The following is a 23,607-nucleotide window of genomic DNA, read 5'->3' on the forward strand; positions in this document are numbered from 1 at the left end:
CGATAAAGACAATCATGTCAATTTTCACATCTAGAAAAATTCCCTCCCATAGAGATAACACGTCATAACGAAGAAACAAAAAGAAGTACATATGACCTTTTGACACCACTTTGCACAGACAAGATGGCATCTGAGCAAAGAGTGTTTTTTTTTTGTGAAATGATTCTTGTAACATGATCTTTGCGTGTGCAAAATATGGGAAAGACAGGACATGTATTCACCAATATACAGGATAAAACATTTATGACCTTTGACCCTAATTTACATACCCAAGATGGCGTCTGATCAAGTAGTTGTTATTTTATGAAATAATGTTCGTGACATGAACTAAACATGTGCAAAATATGGTGGTGATAGGGTATGTTTTTCTTCAGTTATTGCACATAAAGTTGTAAAAAGAAAGAAATATTACAATACATCGAAGATAAGCTTTTTTCACGTGATCCCGACAACGTATGAAAAAACGAAGGGCACACTTACGATAGCCCTACGTCTCAGCTACAACATATTAAAATCTTAGAGAAATTCACCGAAGCATAAGTGAGCTAGTGCTCGATAAAGATAGTCATGTCAATTTTCATTTCCATAAAAATTGCACTCCCATAGAGATTACACGTAAACTGGTCAAATTTGACAAGGTTACCTTCAATCCATTTTTTCGAGGTGATGTCGTCATCTAATCAAATTTGTGTAATTACATTTATGAAAGAGCATTTCATAAGCTACAACATATTGAAATTTAGGTGAAAATTGGCAAAGGATAAGTGAGATACGCTCGAGCAAACTTGAAATTTGATGACGTCATTTTGAAAATTTACTTTTTTTACTTTATTCAGAAATTTGATATCTTTCAATAATTTTTTCAGCATAGCCAGCCCATGAAATGACATGTACAACTCATCAGCTTTCAGAATATGTCAAGAAAATGGGGGGTCACCGTCCATCCTGACGAGTAAAATCCGATTTAAAATTGGCGGTTTTTTGGCATAGTTGCACTGTGTATCCCCATTGACGCACGCGCGGAATTTTGAATTTGACGGGTCTGTATGACGTCATATTGAATCGGATCGACTTGAAACTTGGCATAAATATTCCTTGACATTTCGGACATCCGATCCGTGTGAAAAAATTGAAAATTTCTATTTCATATGAGCTGTGCGTGCGAATATGTGCGCGCGCGTACGCGTCCGTCCAATTTTTTCAATTTTTCAAAAAATGTTCCAAATGGTCTGAAACGTGTGCAAAAAAGTTTTGAGCTCGATTTGAGCATACAAATATTTCAACGCGCGCGTACGCGCGCGTTTTGAGATTAAAATGAATTTTGAGAATATGAGTAGAATTCGCATGACTTGAAATATATGTGACGTAAATTTCACTGAAATATTCTATTCCATTAATGAGATATGCCTGAAAATGTGTTTTCATATAATGACGTCATAGTGACGTCACGGTCGACTGATCACTATGATTTTACTTGCGCTGTCGTCTTTGCGACATGATACATATATGGTATAAGTTTGACATTGAGAGGCAATGCACTTTCTGAGCTAACCTCTGCACAACTTTTGAGGAGAAATAAAGAAAGAAACAAAGAAAGAAGAAAGATTCAGTACAGATACAGAAGGTGATCCGAGAGGATACTCGGATCACCTAATGAGAAAATTTGGTACATTTTGCAAGGAGGAAGAGGGGCAGGGAGAGAGAGATGGAGAAAGAAGGAAGAGAGAATTGAGGGTCTATACTACCCTTATTTGCTACACACTGAATTGCTGGGGAGGGGGAGATAATTCCCTAACTTAGTTAGGTGATCCGAGTATCCTCTCGGATCACCTTCTGTATCTGTACTGATTCTTTGTTCTTCTTTTTAATTAGGTGATCCGAGTATCCTCTCGGATCACCTTCTGTATCTGTACTGAATCTTTCTTCTTTCTTTGTTTCTTTCTTTATTTCTCCTCAAAAGTTGTGCAGAGGTTAGCTCAGAAAGTGTATTGCCTCTCAATGTCAAACTTATACCATATATGTATCATGTCGCAAAGACGACAGCGCAAGTAAAATCATAGTGATCAGTCGACCGTGACGTCACTATGACGTCATTATATGAAAACACATTTTCATGCATATCTCATTAATGGAACAGAATATTTCAATGAAATTTACGTCACATATATTTCAAGTCATGCGAATTCTACTCATATTCTCAAAATTCATTTTTATATCAAAACGTGCGCGTACGCGCGCGTTGAAATATTTGTATGCCCAAATCGAGCTCAAAATTTTTTTGCACACGTTTCAGACCATTTGGAGCATTTATTGAAAAATTGAAAAAATTGGACGGACGCGTACGCGCGCGCACATATTCGCACGCACAGCTCATATGGAATAGAAATTTTCAATTTTTTCACATGGATCGGATGTCCGAAATGTCAAGGAATATTTATGCCAAGTTTCAAGTCGATCCGATTCAATATGACGTCATACGGGCCCCTCAAATTCAAAATTCCGCGCGTGCGTCAATGGGGATACACAGTGCAACTATGCCAAAAAACCGCCAATTTTAAATCGGATTTTACTCGTCAGGATGGACGGTGACCCCCCATTTTCTTGACATATTCTGAAAGCTGATGAGTTGTACATGTCATTTCATGGGCTGGCTATGCTGACAAAATGATTAAAAGATATCAAATTTCTTAATAAAGTAAAAAAAGTAAATTTTCAAAATGACGTCATCAAATTTCAAGTTTGCTCGAGCGTATCTCACTTATCCTTTGCCAATTTTCACCTAAATTTCAATATGTTGTAGCTTATGAAATGCTCTTTCATAAATGTAATTACACAATTTTGATTAGATGACGACATCACCTCGAAAAAATGGATTGAAGGTAACCTTGTCCAATTTGACCAGTTTACGTGTAATCTCTATGGGAGTGCAATTTTTAGGGAAATGAAAATTGACATGACTATCTTTATCGAGCACTAGCTCACTTATGCTTCGGTGAATTTCTCTAAGATTTTGATATGTTGTAGCTGAGACATAGGGCTATCGTGAATGTGCCATTCATTTTTTCATACGTTGTCGGGATCACGTCAAAAAAATTGGTTGAAATTAAAGCTTATCTTCGATGTATTGTAATATTTCTTTCTTTTTACAACTTTATGTGCAATAACTCAAGAAAAACATACCCTATCACCACCATATTTTGCACATGTTTAGTTCATGTCACGAACATTATTTCACAAAATAACAACTACTTGATCAGACGCCATCTTGGGTATGTAAATTAGGGTCAAAGGTCATAAATGTATCATCCTGTATCTTGGTGAATACATGTCCTATCTTTCCCATATTTTGCACACGTAAAGACCATGTTACAAGAATCATTTCACTAAATAACCACTTTTTGCTCAGATGCCATCTTGTCTGTGCAAAGTGGGGTGAAAGGTCATATGTACTTTTTTCTGTATCTTCGTTATGACGTGTTATCTCTATGGGAGGGAATTTTTCTAGATGTTAATATTGACACGATTGTCTTTATCGAGCACTAGCTCACTTACCCTTCGGTGAATTTTTCTCAGATTTTAATATGTTGTAACTCAGACTTTGCGCTATCGTTACGTGCCCTTTGCTTTTTTCATATGATGTCGGGATCATGTTAAAATACTTGGTTGAAATTAAAGCTTATCTTCGATGTGCTGAGATATTTCTATGTTTCTGCAACTTTCTTTGCATAACTCAAGAAAAACAGCCCCTATCACCCCCATATTTTGCACATGTTTAGTTCATGTCACGTAGATTATTTCATAAAATAACAACTACTTGATCGGACAACATCTTGGGTATGTAAATTAGGGTCAAAGGTCACAAATGTCTCATCCTGAATCTTGGTGAATACATGTCTTATCTTTCCCATATTTTGCACACGCAAAGATCATGTTACAAGAATCATTTCACAAAATAACCACTTTTTGCTCAGATGCCATCTAGGTTGTGCAAAGTGGGGTCAAAGGTCATATGTACTTGTTGCTGTATCTTCGTTATAGTGTATACAGAGTTGGTACCAAAGATGGCAGATACGACTCCCTTTTCTAAATGAGAATCCAAACATCACACGGCCAATGTCTCTGAACACAGAAGAAACCTGCATGGTCATGCCTATTGCGATCAGGACTTGAATCATTGAGTAAAAAAAAAATCGGATCACCTTAATTTGTCAGTGATGACAAATTACAATCTCTAGTCTTCTTTATTTCTGGACAAAATTTGTGCAGAGGTTAGCTCAGAAAGTGCATTGCCTCTCAATGTCAAACTTATACCATATATGTATCATGTCGCAAAGACGACAGCGCAAGTAGAATCATAGTGATCAGTCGACCGTGACGTCACTATGACGTCATTATATGAAAACACATTTTCATGCATATCTCATTAATAGAATGGAATTCTTCAATGAAATTTACGTCACACATATTTCAAGTCAAGTGAATTCTACTCATATTCTCAAAATTCATTTTTATCTCAAAACGCGCGCGTACGCGCGCGTTGAAATATTTGTATGCTCAAATCGAGCTCAAATTTTTTTTGCACACGTTTCAGACCATTTGGAGCATTTTTTGAAAAATTGAAAAAATTGGACGGACGCGTACGCGCGCGCACATATTCGCACACACAGCTCATATGCAATAGAAATTTCCCGTTTTTTTACATTTATCGGATGCCTGAAATGTCAGGGAATATTTCTAACAAGTTTCAAGTCAATCCGACTTAATATGACGTCATACGGGCCCGTTAAAGTTGAAATTCCGCGCGCGCGTCAATGGCGATATACAGTGCAACGATGCCAAAAAAACGCCAATTTTAAATCCGATTTTACTTGTCAGGATGGACGGTGACCCCCCATTTTCTTTACATATTCTGAAAGCTGATGAGTTGAATATGTTATTTCATGGGTTGGCGATGCTGGAAAAATGATTAAAAGATATCAAATATCTTAATAAAGTAAAAAAAGTAAATTTTCAAAATGACGTCATCAAATTTCAAGTTCACTCAAGCGTATCTCACTTATCCTTTGCCAATTTACACCCAGATTTCAGTATGTTGTAGCTTATTATATGATCTTTCATTAATATAATTACAACATTTTGATTGGATGACGGCATCACCTCGTAAAAATGGATTGAAAGTAATATTGTCAAATTTGACCAGTGTACGTGTTATCTCTATGGGAGAGCAGTTTTTCTTGCAGTGAAAATTGACATGACTCTCTTTTTCGAGCACTAGCTCACTTATGCTTCGGTGAATTTCTCCCAGATTTTAGTATGTTGTAGCTGAGACTTTGGGCTATCGTAAGTGTGCCCTCCATTTTTTCATACGATGTCGGCATCACGTCGAAAAACTTGGTTGAAAATGGCACGAGGCTTCGATGCAGCGTCATTTTGCTTAATACACAGGGCCTATGGAGAATGAAATAGGTCATTGCGTAGCGCATCCGACTCGTAATCCTAAGGTCCCTGGTTCGAGGCTCACCCCTGCCAATATTTTTTTTAATTTTTTAAACACTTTTTTTCTTCTTTTTCTTTAGTTAATCTTAATCTCCCTTTCCTTACTTTATCTTTTTCTAATTTTTTTATGCTTCTCCTTCAAATTTCTATAAAATAACATAATTTTTTCTTTATTTTTCTTTCTTTCTACTTTCTGTGCAATAGATGAACAACAACAATGGCTATCAATCCCATATTTTGCACATGTTTAGTACATGTCACGTACATTATTTCATAAAATAACAACTACTTGATCGGACACCATCTTGGGTATGTAAATTAGGGTCAAAGGTCATAAATGTTTCATCCAGTATCTTGGTGAATACATGTCCTATCTTTCCCATATTTTGCACACGCAAAGACCATGTTACAAGAATCATTTCATAAAATAATCACTTTTTGCTTAGACGCCATTTTGGGTGTGCAAAGTGAGGTCAAAGGTCAAATATACTTCATTCTGTATTTCCGTTAGTGTATACGGAATTCGGTACCAAAGATGGCAGGTCTCACTCCCTTTTCTAAATGAGAATCCAAATATCACACGGCCAATGTCTCTAAACAAGGATGAAACCTTATGGTCATGCCTATTGTGATCAGGACTCGAATCATTGATTTAAAAAAAAATCGGATCACCTAATTTGTCAGTCTTGACAAATTCCGGGTCTAGTTTATTTGAGAGTTTACACTGATATCCTAAATTTGGGGTCTTTTATACCAGTTTAACATCGCTTCTCTTCAGTTCATCGACATTTATTCTCTGTTTTCACAGTGTTGTATATACCGTTTGTAGTATTGACTTGTTGAATTTCATGACGTCAGCGTCAAACAATGCAAAGTTTATTCTAGCTGCTATATTAATTGCCCATTGCACGAACGGCATAGCAAACCTGTTACGCGAAATCAATGTTGCCATAGTAACAGCGGACAAGATATTCAGTGTTTCATTCAATGAATACGGTGTTTCTTGCGTGTCAGTATCTTCGTCTGTCAAATTGTAAATACCATGTATATGTTTGTGATGTATCTGAATATTTCTCGAATATAAATCCACCTCAAAGCAGTGTGAAATCGCACTTGACATAGGGTAGTATTCTTTCGGTCTGTATACCAATCTCCCCCCCCCCCCCCTATTTTTCTTCCCGATGCTATCATCACGCTTATTCCCTGCAGGGCTGGTTTGACAGCCGCGCAACTGTTCGTTTCGACGGCCCATTAAAGAATTGATTTACGCCAGTGTACTTCTGTGTTGTCGAAACATCGACTAAACATCAAGAATTCGTGTTGGGGCCACATTCCATCAGGAATATTATGTATATAATTAAAGGGCTGGGTAAAGCTCCATTATAGCACTGCGCATAGCCTGAAGAAACATGCATTCACTGATTAAACGCACCATTTAGATGAAAACATTCAATCAGCCAGGTAATCTTCGGAATGTCAACAAACAGATAAATCAAACAATGACAACAGATAAGTGCTTTCCGACTAAAAAAAAAAAAAAGGTAAATAGTGTAATCTTCAAATAATACTTTGCGGTCGGTGACACTTTACGACGTATTCAACACGACAGCTTGTATCTAAGTCCATTGATTAAGGATTGTGAAGGAAATGATATGTGTGCGAACTTGTCGATAAGTGTACTTCTTCCCTCTCTCCCTATCTCTCTCCTTCTCTTCATCTGTCTTATTATTTTACAATTCTCTTGCCGTCCTTGTGAGTTTAAAAGTTCAAATAAAGCATTACCTCGAACTCTACAAATATATATATATATATATATATATATATTTGTGAGTCTGTCGCAAAAAAAAAAAAAAATTTAAACCCTGTATGTATGTATGTATTTTATTGTATCATAAATGTGATTTGTACAGCAGGGCTCCCTTGGAAAGCAGGCCTTGCGGCTTGAATGGGACTACCCTGCTTTTATAAAGAAGACAATAAAGAAAGAAAGAAAGAAAATGTACGTTAATAAAAAGAGAAAGATTTAAAAAAAAAACTGCATGATGTTCAGCAAACGTATTAATGACAATTCGACTAATGAAATAGTCGTTTCCTAAATTAAACGTGACTAGATTTATCATACGACTGGACGACGCTTTACGAGTTTATATATATTAGACTTTCATTAAAGACAACTAGCTTGAACAACAGAAAAATAGCATACTATTAAAACAGCTAAATCAGTTCATTAATACGCTACCAGTGTACCTATTTGTCAAATATCAAACTTGGGATATTCATAAGCAACGTTGACTCATTGTAATCTAAGAGAAGATAAGTGGAAAGTTTTCAGTTAGATTCGCATTTTTTTCTTCAATTCTTTAGTCTGGAGGAGAGGAATTTGACCTACATTAACACACGGGCTTCATTTAATGTCAGCTGCTATCGCTTCCAGCTGAAAGTTTATGGAAATCTGAACGTCAGGTGAAAAGCCAAAGGTAAACGATATTTCTTGACTTAACGACAAAGTTTCCAAAGTTTCTTTATCCCTTTGTGAGTCGCGATCAAGTTATCCCGTGTCCTTAGAAAACAAGTGGAAGAGGAGAGAAGGGAAAAACGAGGGAGACAGTGTTTGAAATGGCGAGAGAGGGGGCAGAAAGAACTGCGACATGGAGTAGAATAATCACTATTAGATATAAACTGGGGGACGGTTTTATTTACATCAAATGGAGCCGACTCGTTCCAGCCTCGCTAGACGAGAAAGCGGCCTTTAAACACGCATCAAATCCCGCTCATCACCTTGCAATTGAATATAAAGCGAGGGTCGGTTTCGGCGACTTCAAAGATGCCGACTCTTATCCGCCGTGAAGATACGCAATTGAGGAAAACTCGTCTACGCAGATGAATATCCCTGCCTCCTTTCCTTTCTCTAGCCGAGAGTATTGAAAGGGAAGACATACATTTCAGCGAGTGTAACACTTTCCACATTCACTCCCACCTTGGAACATCACTTCTATTCAATCTCTCGCAGCTCGAAAACACGTAAATGTGTCTACGCAATTCTTATGAAGGTTGATTATGTTCACGATCTCGTCGAAATTACCACACCAGTGCTACATCGAACGATCAAGGGATAAATACGATTCTGATTAAAAACATCTTTAGAGAAGTTGGTCTACAGGAAATAAGCAACTGGAAACTCTTCTGTCCAAAGAAAGTATCGTGATTATATTTATTTTTACTCATCTTGATTGTTTCAAGATTCTCAAAATCGGATATTCTTTTGAACCTCTCGTTTCATTCTCTTATCTAGCTAGCGGCGTGTTTTTACTAATTATGTTTATTGGTGTTCAGTTGTTATCACATCAAAGCCACAAACAAACACAAGGACGTCATGTACATAAGATGACCTTTACACGACCCATGCACACAATAAAACATCCCCTATAAACACACATACAAACATGTTTTGCACACACAGTTCACATTTTCGAACGTAGACGTGTCGACGAACAAACCGAAGGGTTTGAGCGCAAACGGGTTAAGCGTCATCTTCAATACACGTGTAATGCAGTCCATCATCAAATATAATAAAGCAAGATAAAACCTTTCCGGTGATACCTCACTTGCTAGGAAACAAAGGATATTTTGGAAGTTTTGATTTATAATCTCCTACCTCTTTTCTGAATAATTATTTTCTTTGTTTTTGGCATTTTAAACGCAAATAAATCGTAATAAAACAAGAATGAAATTAACTCGTTTTGCGATGGAAACTCAACAGATTCAGGTTTGTGTGTGTGTGTGTGATAGTGGAAAAAATGGAGTTACGGCTCGTTATTCCGGAGGTTCGTTATTCCGAAGGCTCTTCAGTCCGTAGATTCCTTATTCCGAAGGGGTTTTTTTTTCCGAATTTCATTTTCGGATGAGCAAATCTTCGGAATAACGAACCTTCGGAATAACGAACCCTTCTTCATTTTCGGATTAACGAACCTCTAGGTATAGGGAATTTGCGTGTTTCGGATTAACGAACCTTCGGAATAACGAACCTTCGGAATATCGAACCTTCGGAATAACGAACAGCACCCAAAAATGGACCATCTACTTTTTGCTCAAGGGACATTATCGTGAAATTTTGCAGAGGTGTGGCAGGTGGATTGGCACTGTAGATTCTTTGTTTTTTACAAACCCTTTTTTTTTCGGGTGGGTGGGTGGGTGATCTATTCCCGATTCATCATTAGTTTGTCCTGCGGCACGATCCGAATCCTTGGAAATGTTCCCCCAAAATGTGATTCAGCGCTGGCCACATTGAGGACGAGTTTAATCCCCCGCCGACGTGAAGTCTACGTGGCGGGAATGCCAATTTTTCGTGTCAGCCTAAATGAAGAACACGTGTATACATAACTTCCATTCATACACCTTATTCTTAATTGCCCCCATTTTACCCCCCCCCCCTTTCCCCTCTCGAGTCTCTCTCTCTCTCCCTCTCTCTCTCTCTCTCTCTCTCTCTCTCTTTCTGTTTGACAAACTACAAGAGCGCAATGACACAATCCTACAAGGACACAGACTGTTGAACCTCATCAAACCTCACAAAACCACAGACGTGCTTGGAAAGAGGAAGACAGAGAAAAAAAAATAATAAATCAGCTCATCATATATAGGGTTTCATTAGCATCAATCAAAGTGAACACACACACACACACACACACATACATATCGCCACTGGCACTGGTTCTGCGATGTTGTTAAAGGACACACTACAAAAATGTTGCCGATTGAGACATTAAACTGAAGTGTCCCTTTTGCTCATTATTCTTGAGGCAAGTGATACATTCTTCTTCTTCTACCAATGAAGTGGGAGAATGCACTTGAATCCTGTCTTGAGGCCCACTCTTTACAGAATCGTTTCCTATCTTCCTATTTTTCGACATAAAGTGCATCACTCTTTTGATCTTTTCAATTGACACGCTGTCAACGCAGATGACGCCCCTCCATAACGAAATACGAAAATGTGAAGCTCCCAAATCATGCATGTGTGTGTGGGGGGGGGGGGGGGGAGGGAATCATCCAGTATTAAATTATGTTGTAGGTGAAGGATGACAACGGCAAAGGATGTCGTACAGAGAGACATATATCATTTCATCTCATTCATGCACCATTTTTTTCTTTTCGTGATTTTGTGATGTGAAATTTCGGATATAGACAAGACTCCCCCCCCCCCCCACCCTACCCCTCTTTCCCCTATCTGCGGAATGACACGTCCTCACCAAATTTCCCATATATTCGTTGTACACTCGAAAGTTATGTGCGTCACTGTTACGTAATCAATGCATAATATACACTTTACCGTCTTGAATCTCAATTTCATTGTATGATTTCAAGTAGTATAAGATCCAGATATTACTAACAATAAAGATTCAAGCACCAACACAACATCGACACAATTGATAGAGCATCAACTCAGGAATAATTGAACTGTTATGCAAGGAAAGTTCACATTGCTCCTAAAGAATTCGAGAAATCTTGGCCTTTCTACTTGTAAAGCAACATGAATAACGAGTACAATTCCACGAGTGACAAAGAAGAGGCCCGAAATATACCAAACAAAGCACAGACTGAAGGGCAGACAGACAGATGGACAAACGGACAGATGTACAGACAGACACAGAAGAGTGTGTCATCCCAAACTGACCACAGAAGAGACCCGTTGTCACAGCTGCACCATGAAGAGATTCAACCAACAATCGAAGGAATCAAACGGAGCCAAAAATGTCCGTATTTTGCTTCTTTTTCATTTCCGTTTCAAGATTTGCTTCAAATCTATAAGCTTCGACTCTTTTCTGTTGGCATTTTTTTAAAGAAAAACCTTTTCTGTGTATACACTGTTCTCTATAAAGATAGCGATAATTACCGTAAACATATTTCTGCATTTTGTATGCCCACTGAGGATTAGGAGGGACATACTGTGTCTGGAACAGAGTTGGTCATAGCATTCGCGGAGATACCCTGCTGGAAAGAACACAGTGTCCCACAGTGTGAGAATCACAGTGTGATATCTTGTCACACGATTAAATTTGAACAGTGTGAACACAATGTGAGTCATCAATTCACAGTGTGAAACAAAGCATTACTATGTGATCACTCTGTGAAAACCACACCACAGTGTGAAATCATCTTCACATTGTTAAATTCGAGCGTTTTCACATAGTCGACTATATTATGAGCACTGCGAACACACTGTGGGACACTGTGTCTGCGAACACACTGTGGGACACTGTGTTCTTTCCAGTAGGGTATGCTCCTGGTAAGGTTCGAACCCAGGATCTCCTCTTGAAAGTGTTTCAAGACTTATCCACTGTCCCACTGTGATCGCAGTGCTCTAAAATCGATAACAGATGGAACATTATTGTTGATGGACTCATATATATACAATCATACATAACTGTATGCAAGACTAGGCTATAGCGGTGGTGAACTACGCCGGTACGATCTCGAAACTCGGAGTTTGTTTCGGAAACAAGCAACGAGGAGCGACAGACCAACCGACCATAAAATGCGACCTCGTATCAAACCTCGTGAGAGAGGGAAGTGATCGACTTTGTACAGCTCAAATATCATGACAAACAAAACAATTGCAATCTTGTCCCTTTCATCTCTCTCTTCTTATATATTCCCATCATTATTTTTTTATTATTGGGGAAAATATAATGAAATGACACACCACAATTATTCTACTGAAGTGACGTGCGAAAACAATCGCTCGGGAACACATTCCAATTGTTGGTAAACATTTTGGCGAATTATTACATCGGGCATAATAGAAATGATACCGGAGCTCAGCTTTCCAATCGACTTTATGGATAATTTCCCCCGTGGGAAGCTGTAGTCACGAGATATCGTTTTCAATTAAATTGTTGTGTGAAACAGGGTCTGTTTTTCCAGTACATGGAGTTGAAAACTAGTTCACACGCAATAATCGTTACGTCAGGCAAACCTGAAGTATTTAATAAAGGTTTTCGTTTATTGAGACTATTAACCATGTTTGATCGTTGTGAGTTAACTGCGATTTTGTAAGTTTTCTTCTGTGCTACAAAGCACATAAAAAGAGTGTGTAAGGGCATAAAGGGTGAACTGTGTGTTTGTGGTAAGGAACGTAATGGTGATGATGATGATGATGATGATGATGATGATGATGATGATGATGACAATAATGTTGTTGTTATTTTAAAGATCGAAAGAAGAGAGAGAGAGAGAGAAATGGGGCCCTATACAAATAATTTGCCCCAAAATTTGCGCCAATAATGATATTAATGATTAGAATGATTAGAATAATAATAACAGTAAAAACAATAATAATCATCATCGCCGCAATCATATTCATAATATTCATGACAAGAACAGGAAGAAAACGAGTAAATGGAGAGAAAGAGAGGAAAGAAAAATAAAAAGAAGCGAGAGTATAACTTTTTTATACAAATGAAACAAAAATGTACTACAGTTTATGAGTTACAATATCAATTTCATGCAATTAGGGCCTACTCATTACTCTCAGCGAACCGTTACATTTCGATTGACTCTTAGGCAATAAAATTCTGAAGGTTACTTTTTCTTTCTCTCTTCCTCTGCCTTTTTTTCTATGGTAACAACGTATTGCGTCATTGTCGAGTTCGCTCATTAATGGCTTCTCATTAAGAGCACAAATAATTAAATACTGAATCATTACACACAAATCATTCATGCACGCATACACACATGTCCATAATAATCCACGGCCTGCGTATCTCCTTACGAAGTCTCCCAGTACAGCCATGTAGAATGCGATTGATACTGTGATATGCAGGCCTACTGTACAAACTGGTTGGAGGATGTGAGAATGAACGGGTTAATATCAACGCTCTCTTCTCGTTTTCCTCGCCGCACACGCGATTCTTTCATCTCGCATTTCTTCTCCATTCACGCCCACACCTCACCTCACCTCCAACGTATCGCATGTCGCCTATGACATCTCATTCAGTATGAACTGGATATGAAAGTGCATATTTCTGTGACAATACACCCGAGCATTACACCCCCGGCCTTTGATTATCACACCCATTGCGCGCACGTCATTTGAGTTCAAAGAGATTATTTAATCATTACGAAAACTCTTGGTTTGAATTATACCATTTTTTGTCTTCATCTTCAGCCCAAAGGATTATTAAATATGGACTTACAGTTGATATGTTTGTTTGTTTTCATTCTGTCCCTGAAAAATTTCGGCTTTTGTTGTTTTGTTTATTTTTCATGGTACGTTCCTTAAACCGTACAATTCAATCGTTCTGAAGAGTTTTCAAGCGAAACAAGCTACACATTGTAACTCCATTCGTATTAATTTGGGATATCTGCGATAAAGGCTGCGAAATCTGATGATACGAAAATGGGAGATATTTTTAAGCATAACTTTAAGAAGAGTCCTTTGTGCCATGATATGTAACAAGTAAGATAAACTACATGGAAACGTCTTACTTTGCTCTATGTGACGGTGGACTCTCTTTAAAATCTTTAAAATTGTCGCTTAACATGTTTTTTGATTAAATTCTTCAGAATATTCTCAATCATGCCGACGCTTTCCTCGTGAACGCAGGAGGACAAAAAAAAAAGAATCCGATACTAGTATTTTTGTAACGAAATATGCCTCGCTGACGTGACGAACTCTTTCGCTTTTGTCTCAATAACATATGAAATATCTCAATGTATCTTAAGGTGACTTTTTTTTTCTCGCTGCTTATGTAACTCCCTGTGGTATGATAGTCAAGGCTTCCTGTTTCCAAGCATCTTTTGTACAGTTTTCTCGACAAATCCGAATCAAAACGAAATAATTTTAACCGCGCTTCGCCTGAGGAGTGCTGTCGGGTTCCTACATGGGGGTAGTAAGGCCTATCTGTCGTTGAGAATGGCGCTGTAGCTCCATGGTCGTACCATGGTCGTACCATGGTCGTACCGACATTATATACATGCTATAAAATCAATGATGGCTTTTATCGAGTAAAAATTGGTTCCCGCAATTATTAGGTCATTTGGCGACAATCGATTTACGGACATCCGACTGCACTTTTGATGGGATTCATGAACTGCAGATGCGTATATTATGAGAATGTGCGTGAGAGTGTAGGCACATGTACGTGTGTGTGTGTGTGTGTGTGTGTGTGTGTGTGTGTGTGTGTGTGTGTATGGGAAGAAGCATGTGTTTGTGTGTGTGTGTGTGTGTTTGTGTGAGTAATTGCCTTGAAGATGTATTGAAGATCCCGTAAAAATAGGGACGCTATAAAGTGGTCGTTTGGTTTCTCGATTACAGTGTAACAGGTGGTTTGGATATAACTTACGAACGTTTGAAACTGGCGTAGATCTGCAAAATAGATTTTTTGCGATTCAATTGCAAGTTCTCCGTACAAGGGCAAATTTTCTTCAGTTAAAGGATATCAGCCCTCATTCAAGAAGCACAAAGGGAGATGCATTAAGTATAATAATATAGGCCTTTTTCACTGCAGCTCAAATGAATACGAAAGTACAGGTTTATAAAATGAAAAGACACAACCTGGAAGCGCCTTTACGCCCTGTCCACACAACATTCACATAATGCGCGGAGTGAAATCAGAGAAAAAAGTAAAGGAATAGACGGAGTTACGTCCAAATCGGACTCGGTATAAGAAAATTGAGGGACTTTACATATTTACATGTTTTCTGGAACCAGCTGGAACGATGACGAGATCGTTTTAAGTGAACTAGGCCAATATGTAATGCAAAAGCATATTAAGGTGTGTAAGTTCATGATACCGGGCCTTCAAGATCGCTTCCCAATGTGGTCAAATGTTAAAATCCCCATATCTCGGAAATGGTTCAAGGTACAATGTACATTCATGGAACTTAGTGAATATGTACTGATTGGCAGTGATTGTTTTGGTAACTTTAGGGCCAGAGGTCCACGGCAATTCAAACTTTCATTATTTTTCTTATGTATGCAGTGCCTGAGGGTTTTCTTTTATGTTGATTGCTCTTGTTTTGCATGAGCCTGCGTGTTATTTTGACTTTGTAATTTTACATTTGTATACTTATGTAATACCGTGTAGGCCTACAGCTGTATGTATATTTGAAGAAATTGTTCGCAAAAACCGATAAGTCCATTTTTGAAGATTTTGAAGTACGGTCCCTGTCATAAAGTACAAAATAATAACTTTTAAATGATATATTGGTCACTACGTATAAAGGTACATTTTTGAAGTTATGGCCAAAAGAAGCAAAAAATGTTCTCATTATTCTCTTTATTTTTCTTGACCTTTAATCGCAAATATCTCCATTTGGCAGAAATGGACTTTATAATCGGTTTTTGCGAACAAACTCGTCATTTTTCACTTTTGTAAAGTCATTAAAGTAATTCAGCCTCTGGCTGCGATCAATGATTCGTTGAATAAAGATATCATTAATAATAATAATAACAATAATAATAATAATAATAATAATAATAATAATAATAATAACAATAATAATAATAATAATAATAATAATTCAACAATAACAATAATAATAATAAATATCCAATTACGTGTCATACAGGCCTATCTTATCAAAATTTGTCTATAGGTCCTACCTTCTTTTCTCAAGATTACTCGGATATAATTTTGGTGTGAATGCCCACAAGAAAGTTTTCCAAACCAAGATTCTGTTGATGACATCATTTTTGTCAATCACTACTAAATTACTGATTAGCAAAAGACAGAACGATACAACATCCCTTTAACCCCTGAGCATAACATCACTCGCATGTTTTTATGTTACTAATAATAATTCACAAAAGACATTATGCACAGTCCTAGGAAAGGTGCATTCCACTGTCTTTTCTTAATCATTATTACTCCCAGGATGGACAGGTGATGTCATTGACAGAATCTTGTTTATGAAGTTGTTGTTGTTATTGTTGCTGTTGTTGTTGTTGCTGCTGCTGCTGTTGTTGTTGTTGCTGTTGCTGTTGCTGTTGTTGTTCATAGTGGTGGTGGTGGGTTGGTTGTTGTTGTTGTTGTTGTTGTTGTTTTGTTTTGTTTTGTTTTGTTTTTTTTTTTTTGGGGGGGGGGGGTTCTACGTAAACTGAGGAGAAATAGTAGAAAATTATTACAAAATATTTGGTACATATTCAGATATTCTTTAGGCCACACAGTGGACGATCAAGTTATTATGAATCAATACAAATCAACAATGCATTGCACGGCCCCTTTCATACTCTTTCATGCTTTTAGAAGGGGAGGGTAGAATAAGTCGTACTGATCAAACCCTGAGAAAAGAATCAAGCCATGACGACACGACCTCCCAAGCCATTTTGCTTGTTACAGTGCGATACGGTCAGGAATATACCGCCACCAACGACAATTTAATTGCAATCCAATTTGTTTTCAGGAGAAATCAGATTTCCGGGGAAAATCCATGTGCAACCCTACAACATACCAGTGCACAGAAAGAGGGGGAGAGAGAGAGAGAGAAATAGAGAAGTGAAGAAAAGAGGAAGGAAGTAACAGAGGGGGGAAGGACGAGTGACGAAGAGAGAGAGACATTCAATTAAATTCACCCATTTTGGAAGATAAGTGGAAGAAATCAATTACTGTTGCGTGAGAGCGCTGAATAAAGGACGATTTTCGGTCTCGATGACTTTACGCCATCACTCATTCGACGGTAATTTACTGTCCCGCCGCAGGAGCGCCGCATTTTATCACAGACCCTGACAGAAATTGGGACTCGTTCAAGAAAACTTTGAAGTTTGTTTGTGTCCCTGCGAAGGCAGAGATTCTGAATATTTCACTGAACGCTCATTGTGGATGTATTAAAATGATTAATGATTATTACGATAGTACATTCACAGATGAGAATCGGTTACTCTTCGGAGCATACAGAAACCATGGAATTATACAAAGACGTTCCCAAGCATGCAGCATTCATATACAGAGCATTTTTTTTTCTTTTAATGCCGACTTACATAAATCCTTTGATAATCACAAATTTGGCGTGTGAGATTTTCACACAGATGTTCTCGCGAGCGAATGTTTTCATTGTGCGGAGAGCTTGGAGAGTTGTAGCGGAGCAAAGGTGTCGAAAATGACATTGTCGTGATTGTTGGGGCTCCATGTGCAGGGGTTAAAAGACGTATGGCCAGGAAGGTGAACCCCTTCCTGGTATGACCATCATTTCATGAAGCATAGAAAATTAATCAGCACTCAGTCAATCCTGAAAGCGAATTTTAATAGCAGTTTTGAAATGTCATTTTGTCTAGCAAGACCGTATATTGTAAAGAAGATTTTGATGATTCTCATTACTTACCTGGAGAAATTTCAAATGTGGGTGAAGTGGCGGTTCCGTTCTGGTCTCGCATGTCCGACTTGATGCAAAGGTCGTTGTCGGGTGGGAATTTGGAACACTCCAGCATGGCGGGCCAAGGGAAGCAATTCGATTCCATGACCGGAGCGCACCCGCCCCGGACCTCCTCGCATAGAGACCGGCAGGGGTAGATGGGTCGGTCCAGGCACACTGGAGCGAAGAGAGTACAGAGAAACAGCTGGGTCTCTGCGTGGCATCGCTGCATGAGCAGCGGGACCCAGCTCTGGGCTTGGTGCTTGACTTCCTCCATCGTATCGTGATCCAACAGGTTCGGCATTCTCATCTGGGAGTAGCCGATGTTCTGGCAGAGGCTGAGGTCGCTGGGAATGTCCACGCACGTCGGCTTGGTGATCCGCGCCGTCAGCTCGAGGGGATAGTTGCGAGAGTTCATAGGGGAAAAATCCCCGTCGGCTTCGGCTGCGCTTCCAACGGGCATCACGGGGGAAGCAGCGAGCGCTGCTAGGGCAACGAGCACCCACATTATCATGACGAAACGATGACCTCTTTCACTAATTCCCTCACTCTCGTAGAAGTAACCAGGAGCAACGAGTTGTCTCAAAGCGCTAGCCCTGCCGAAAGTTGCTATTTAGTCCCGACGAAAGTGTGCTGTAGGGATCGTGAGAGCAAAATCTTCTCGGAGGAGTTATAGTCCTCGGAAAGAAAGTGAGCATCAATGGGGTAGGGAAAACTTCGCTTTCCCCGTAAAGGCGAGACCTAATGAGGAATGCTGAAGACCTCAGGCCAACGTGTGATGTGTTAGCTCCACGCCCGACTGTCTGGGATAGGACTGATGTGCAGACGATGGTGGCGGTTGACTGACGGACTGTCGTCTGGGCTGAGGTTTTGCGCGATCTGCCAAGTACGCACACGTACACAAGAAAAGCCCCTCCGGTGAAGTACGTATTGTTCGGCGAGTGTTGTCCTCGGAAAGAAAGTGAGCATCAATGGGGTAGGGAAAACTTCGCTTTCCCCGTAAAGGCGAGACCTAATGAGGAATGCTGAAGACCTCAGGCCAACGTGTGATGTGTTAGCTCCACGCCCGACTGTCTGGGATAGGACTGATGTGCAGACGATGGTGGCGGTTGACTGACGGACTGTCGTCTGGGCTGAGGTTTTGCGCGATCTGCCAAGTACGCACACGTACACAAGAAAAGCCCCTCCGGTGAAGTACGTATTGTTCGGCGAGTGTTAAATACCCGGTACTCCCCTTTTTCACGTGAACAATGGGGCTCCGGTTTGTGTACACTTGTGCCCCTTGTGACGGACGGGACCTTGCTTTTCAAACAGGAACGATAGTTTTTCTTCCAAACATAATGACACAAAACCGCGGCAGGACACCCCATTACACGTGTCAATCAGGCGTAAAGACCATTAAAGACAGGGCCAAGATTCAGCGCCTATTCACCCCTACCCTCACAAAAAAGAAGAGGAAAAAATAGAGCGTCTTTCGAAGAGGCGTTTCTACATTTTACTTTGCAAACAAGTGTTCTGGAAACAAGCGTGAAGTAGGTATCCCGCCGAGTATGTTCGTTGTCTGTTCAGCGTTGTCTGTTTGACAAATGTTTTGACAGACTATTCTGGGGTCTCTTGAAAGAAAGAGAAAGAAACAGCAAGAGGGAGAAAGAGAGACAGGGAGAGTATAAAGGAGAGAAAATGAGCATCTTTCATTTCTCTTTTGATGCCTAGGAAAAGTTGATCTAGGAAAGTCTGTCTGTCATCTGTCTGTCCTGTTGTTTTATTCGTGTCTCTTCCTTTTCCTTCAAGGGGTGTTTTGTTGTGTTTTTTTTTTTTTTTTTTTTTTCAATTTACGTCTCCCTTCACTAGAAGAGGCATGATGCTGGCTGATGACAGGGCCATCTTTTTTTTTTTTTGATGGACACAGAAACACAAGAGAAAAATCTTCTAAAAATCCACCGAAGGAGCTTCTGATTGGCTGTCAATTAATCTTGGAATCATTAACATTTTCTTGTGAAGGATTGACAGTATGTAATCTCCGTTTAGTTGGCCTGAAATAAAAACAAAGGTCGTAATGACGAACAAGATTTTCACATCTTGCTGCCTATGTATAAGCCTATCTCAACTATTTGAGTGACTCTTTAGTCAAACAATAAATCTATTTCAAACATACTTATGTATAACATGTAAGCATACAGATAGATAGATACTAGGTAGACTGATTGATTAATTCATCGATTGATTGATTGATTGATTGATTGACTGATTGATTGATTGATTGATTGACAGGTAGATGTCGATATAGGTGTATAGGTGTGTGTATGTGTGTGTGTTTGCGTCTGACTGAAAATTTTGCATGAACATGCATAAATTTTACTCTGTACAGCTCCCTACAATGACATTTTGCCAGAATATGCATAGATCTTAAACCTTAAATCTTAGACCTTAAATGCATAGATCTTTTACTGTAGCCATTGAGAGACTACTAAGTGTTTTTGCTGAAATTGAAATGAGTGCTACGTGGTCAACCATTATTGGAGTTTACAAGTTTCACTGTTTAATCTATAAAGGTAACGAGACATTGTAAGGTGATTGTGAGAAGATTATGAGCACATGACATCGTTACTATTTGTCACATTTCAAAAATAGTGATATAACATGACATCAATGAAGATTTGAGTCGTTTTTGTTTTGTTGTTGTAGTTAAGGGATGTTCGACATGAAGTTTGAATTGAAGTCGGATTTCTAATTTTGTCAGCTGCGGGAAAGTTCGTGTCGGGAAGGAAGATTTGGGGAATGGTATAATTGGGGGATGTTCCTGCGCATTTACAGCAATAACTGATATTAGTGAATGATCACCCACTCAACCTCACCTGGAGTATGATGGAATATAGAGGTTAAAGGGATCGTATAGTTTTGGTTGAGACCTAATTTCAGGTTTCTAACATTTTTGGTGAGATAATGGGAAACATCTTGTGAAATATGAAAGAGCGTATAATTCCACGAGGAATTCAACCTTTATTTGATGAAAATTGGTTTTGAAATGGCTGAGATATCCAAAACAGAGCGATTCTAGTAAAGTGTGGGGCCCACACTTTATTACGATCTCTTCGTTTTACTTTGTTTTTGGATGTTTCAGTCATTCTAAATCCGATTTTCATCAAATAAACTTTGAATTCCCCCTAAAATGGTATGCACTGTACTATTTTGTAAGTGTTTTCTTGGTATCTTGCAAAAAGTTAAAAGCCCAATTCTCATCTCCACCAATACTGTAACATCCCTTTAATCCTTTCTGTAGCAGGGACTCCGGGACAGTGTGTACATTGCTATGGGGGTTCTTTGTGTCAATCAACACTCGAGCAGTATGAAGACACCGCACAACGCTTTACTCTTCTTGGGGCATTTCCCTTCACTGGAAATTAGGACAGGTAGTTGCTCAAGAAAAATGTTGCTGTCGGTAAATTATTACAGGAAACGAGGCATTTCTGATGTTTCGTCTATAAAAGATCATCTCATACACGGATAATGCTCTAGATTAAGTGTGTGCAACTGCATTTTATTCTGCGTTGCCTTCAATATCGAATATATTAATAGTTTTACAATTTTCATCGGAAGAAAATTGTCTGTTCGACCAGGAAACTAGGGGCACAAAACGACTATAATGTCCAAAATTTAATATTTGCCATATTACGCAAATCAAGATGCTATTTTAAGAAGAACTGTAAACTGCTGTTCAAGATTCTTTAGTATCCATGTCTAATGCATGAGACGTGCGAGACCATAATGTGGAAGGGATACAAGTAATAATAGTCCCCATAGTGTTCAGTCGTGTACGTTCCACGTGTATGTGTGTAGGCCCTATATCTGTGTTTGGTCTGATAAGTCATGATTGTCTTTATGGCATTAAATCAGTTGATTTGTAACACGGTATGACGTAATGCCGTGCGAGAGGTTGGCCGAACTTACTGAAAACATTCAACGTACCCGTGTGCGTGCCAAGTCAGGGCCTGTTTTGAAAACTCGTTGCTCTTTTTTTTTCCCCCATCCATATTTTCTTCAAACTATAAACCAATCGTCAACCGATCGCTCTGAAATGATCATAATCCATTCGTGTTGTCGTTGCAGTTTATTGTTCCCATCTGTTTTCCTCCTCCAGGAAAAAAAAAAAAGAGGGTACCATTAAAAAGAAAACAACAAGAATAGAAATGATGAGAAGCGGAGGGAAAAGCCGACATAACAAACATAATTTGCTCGAGTGATATTGATGCTGATTAACGATGAAGGCGAACAATCGCAAACAAACACATGGGAGACAACTGGGGGTACAGTATCGGAACTAGACTGGAGCGGTGAACAGGTGCATTGGAAGTAGAGCGCGCGCGCGCGCCAGTGACGGGGAGGGGGAGCGTATGGTTTAGTCTTACTATTTAGACCCATATCGCTCTTAAATTTTTCTTACGAAAAAAAAAAAATATATATATATATAATATTGCTAGGACACGAAAGTTATAACAAGAACAATGATGAAAGTTATAACAAGAACAAATATGAAAGAAATGGGTTGTTTGTATGACTACCACTGAATATCTTGCCTAACACATGCGTTTACGCGGAGAGGATTGTAAGTTTAATTGGTACATACCTGGTAGAACATTACAAGTAGGGCTCCTCTTAAGGAAATAATAAACTTTGAATTCCTCTTAGAATCGTATACTCTTTCAAGTTTCATAAGTGGTTTCCATTATTGTCTCAGAAAAAGGAAATAAAACCTGAATCCCCACTCTCAACCAAAACTTTACGATCCATTTAAGGGAGCTAAGTAAGAGAGCAGGCGGAAACATGGAAATAATGTGAGGAGGATTGAAACAACAAAACAAATGTAATCAAGACTATGAGGCAGTTTGTGGGGGAGTGGGAGACGTCACCACAATGTAATGTAGAAATTGACTCCCATTGGTTAGTTTAATTTGTCTCTTGAGAGTCCCTCAGCGCTGTCTAGGAATGCCTTCCCTGCGGCCAAGAGTTGACAGGTCCTGACAGACGGGAGGCCGGACCGTACCATTTCTACACGAACTCGAGAGGGGGGTGATGTGCAGAGTTTGCAGAGGCAAACAATTGAAGAGGTTCATCGCAAAACGAGCTAAATCCATTCTTGCTAAGTTGAGACGTTTGTGCTTAAAGCTGCTAAAAAAATGAAATAATAAGAAAATACAGGATATTTTTTATCATAACTTCTAGAATATTTCTTGTTTTGTTACAAATTAGGTATCACTGGAAAGGTTAATTTTTGCTGTATCTGATGACGAATTTACTTTGAAATGTTTAAAAATGGCGCTTAGCCCATTTTGCAATTTAACTCTTCAAATGTGTCGTTTATGGACATCGCACTAACTCCTTGTTTGCGGTCCGCTTCTGGAGAGTACAGCAAACAGACTCTCACTTCTTTTTTGTTTGTTTGTTTGTTGGTTGGTTGGTTGTTGCTGGGTTTTGTTTTGTTTTTGTTTTTGTTTTTGTTTTTGTGTTTGTTGTTTTTGGTGAGGGGGCTATTTCCGTAGTATTTCCGTAGTATTTCTCTTTTCTTTTCTTTTCTAAGGAAGACGCCAGTCGGTATGGCAGCATAAGATATTATTCTCGGTAATGAAAATGTCCGTTTGAATAATTTCCATCTGTGTGCATGGTAATACAGGCGCAGATAATGTGCTTTATTCTGATTTTTACATTCCCCTTGTCTCCTATTCACCCCCTTCTTTCAATCTCTATCTGTCTATCCATCTATCTATCTAT

General features: G+C 38.9%; 1 protein-coding gene across 1 annotated transcript in view; it reads right to left on the minus strand.

The window, feature by feature from the left end:
- Positions 1–18,355, minus strand: part of LOC140226418 (secreted frizzled-related protein 5-like) — a 64,655-nt gene extending 46,300 nt beyond the window's left edge. The window contains exon 1 of the mRNA XM_072306893.1: positions 17,812–18,355. Within this exon, the coding sequence (XP_072162994.1) occupies positions 17,812–18,355 (544 nt within the window). The remainder of the gene's footprint in view (positions 1–17,811) is intronic.
- Between the last annotated feature and the right edge of the window lie 5,252 nt (positions 18,356–23,607).

This window comes from Diadema setosum, chromosome 3 (assembly GCF_964275005.1).
Source record: "Diadema setosum chromosome 3, eeDiaSeto1, whole genome shotgun sequence".
In the NCBI taxonomy this organism is placed as follows: domain Eukaryota; kingdom Metazoa; phylum Echinodermata; class Echinoidea; order Diadematoida; family Diadematidae; genus Diadema; species Diadema setosum.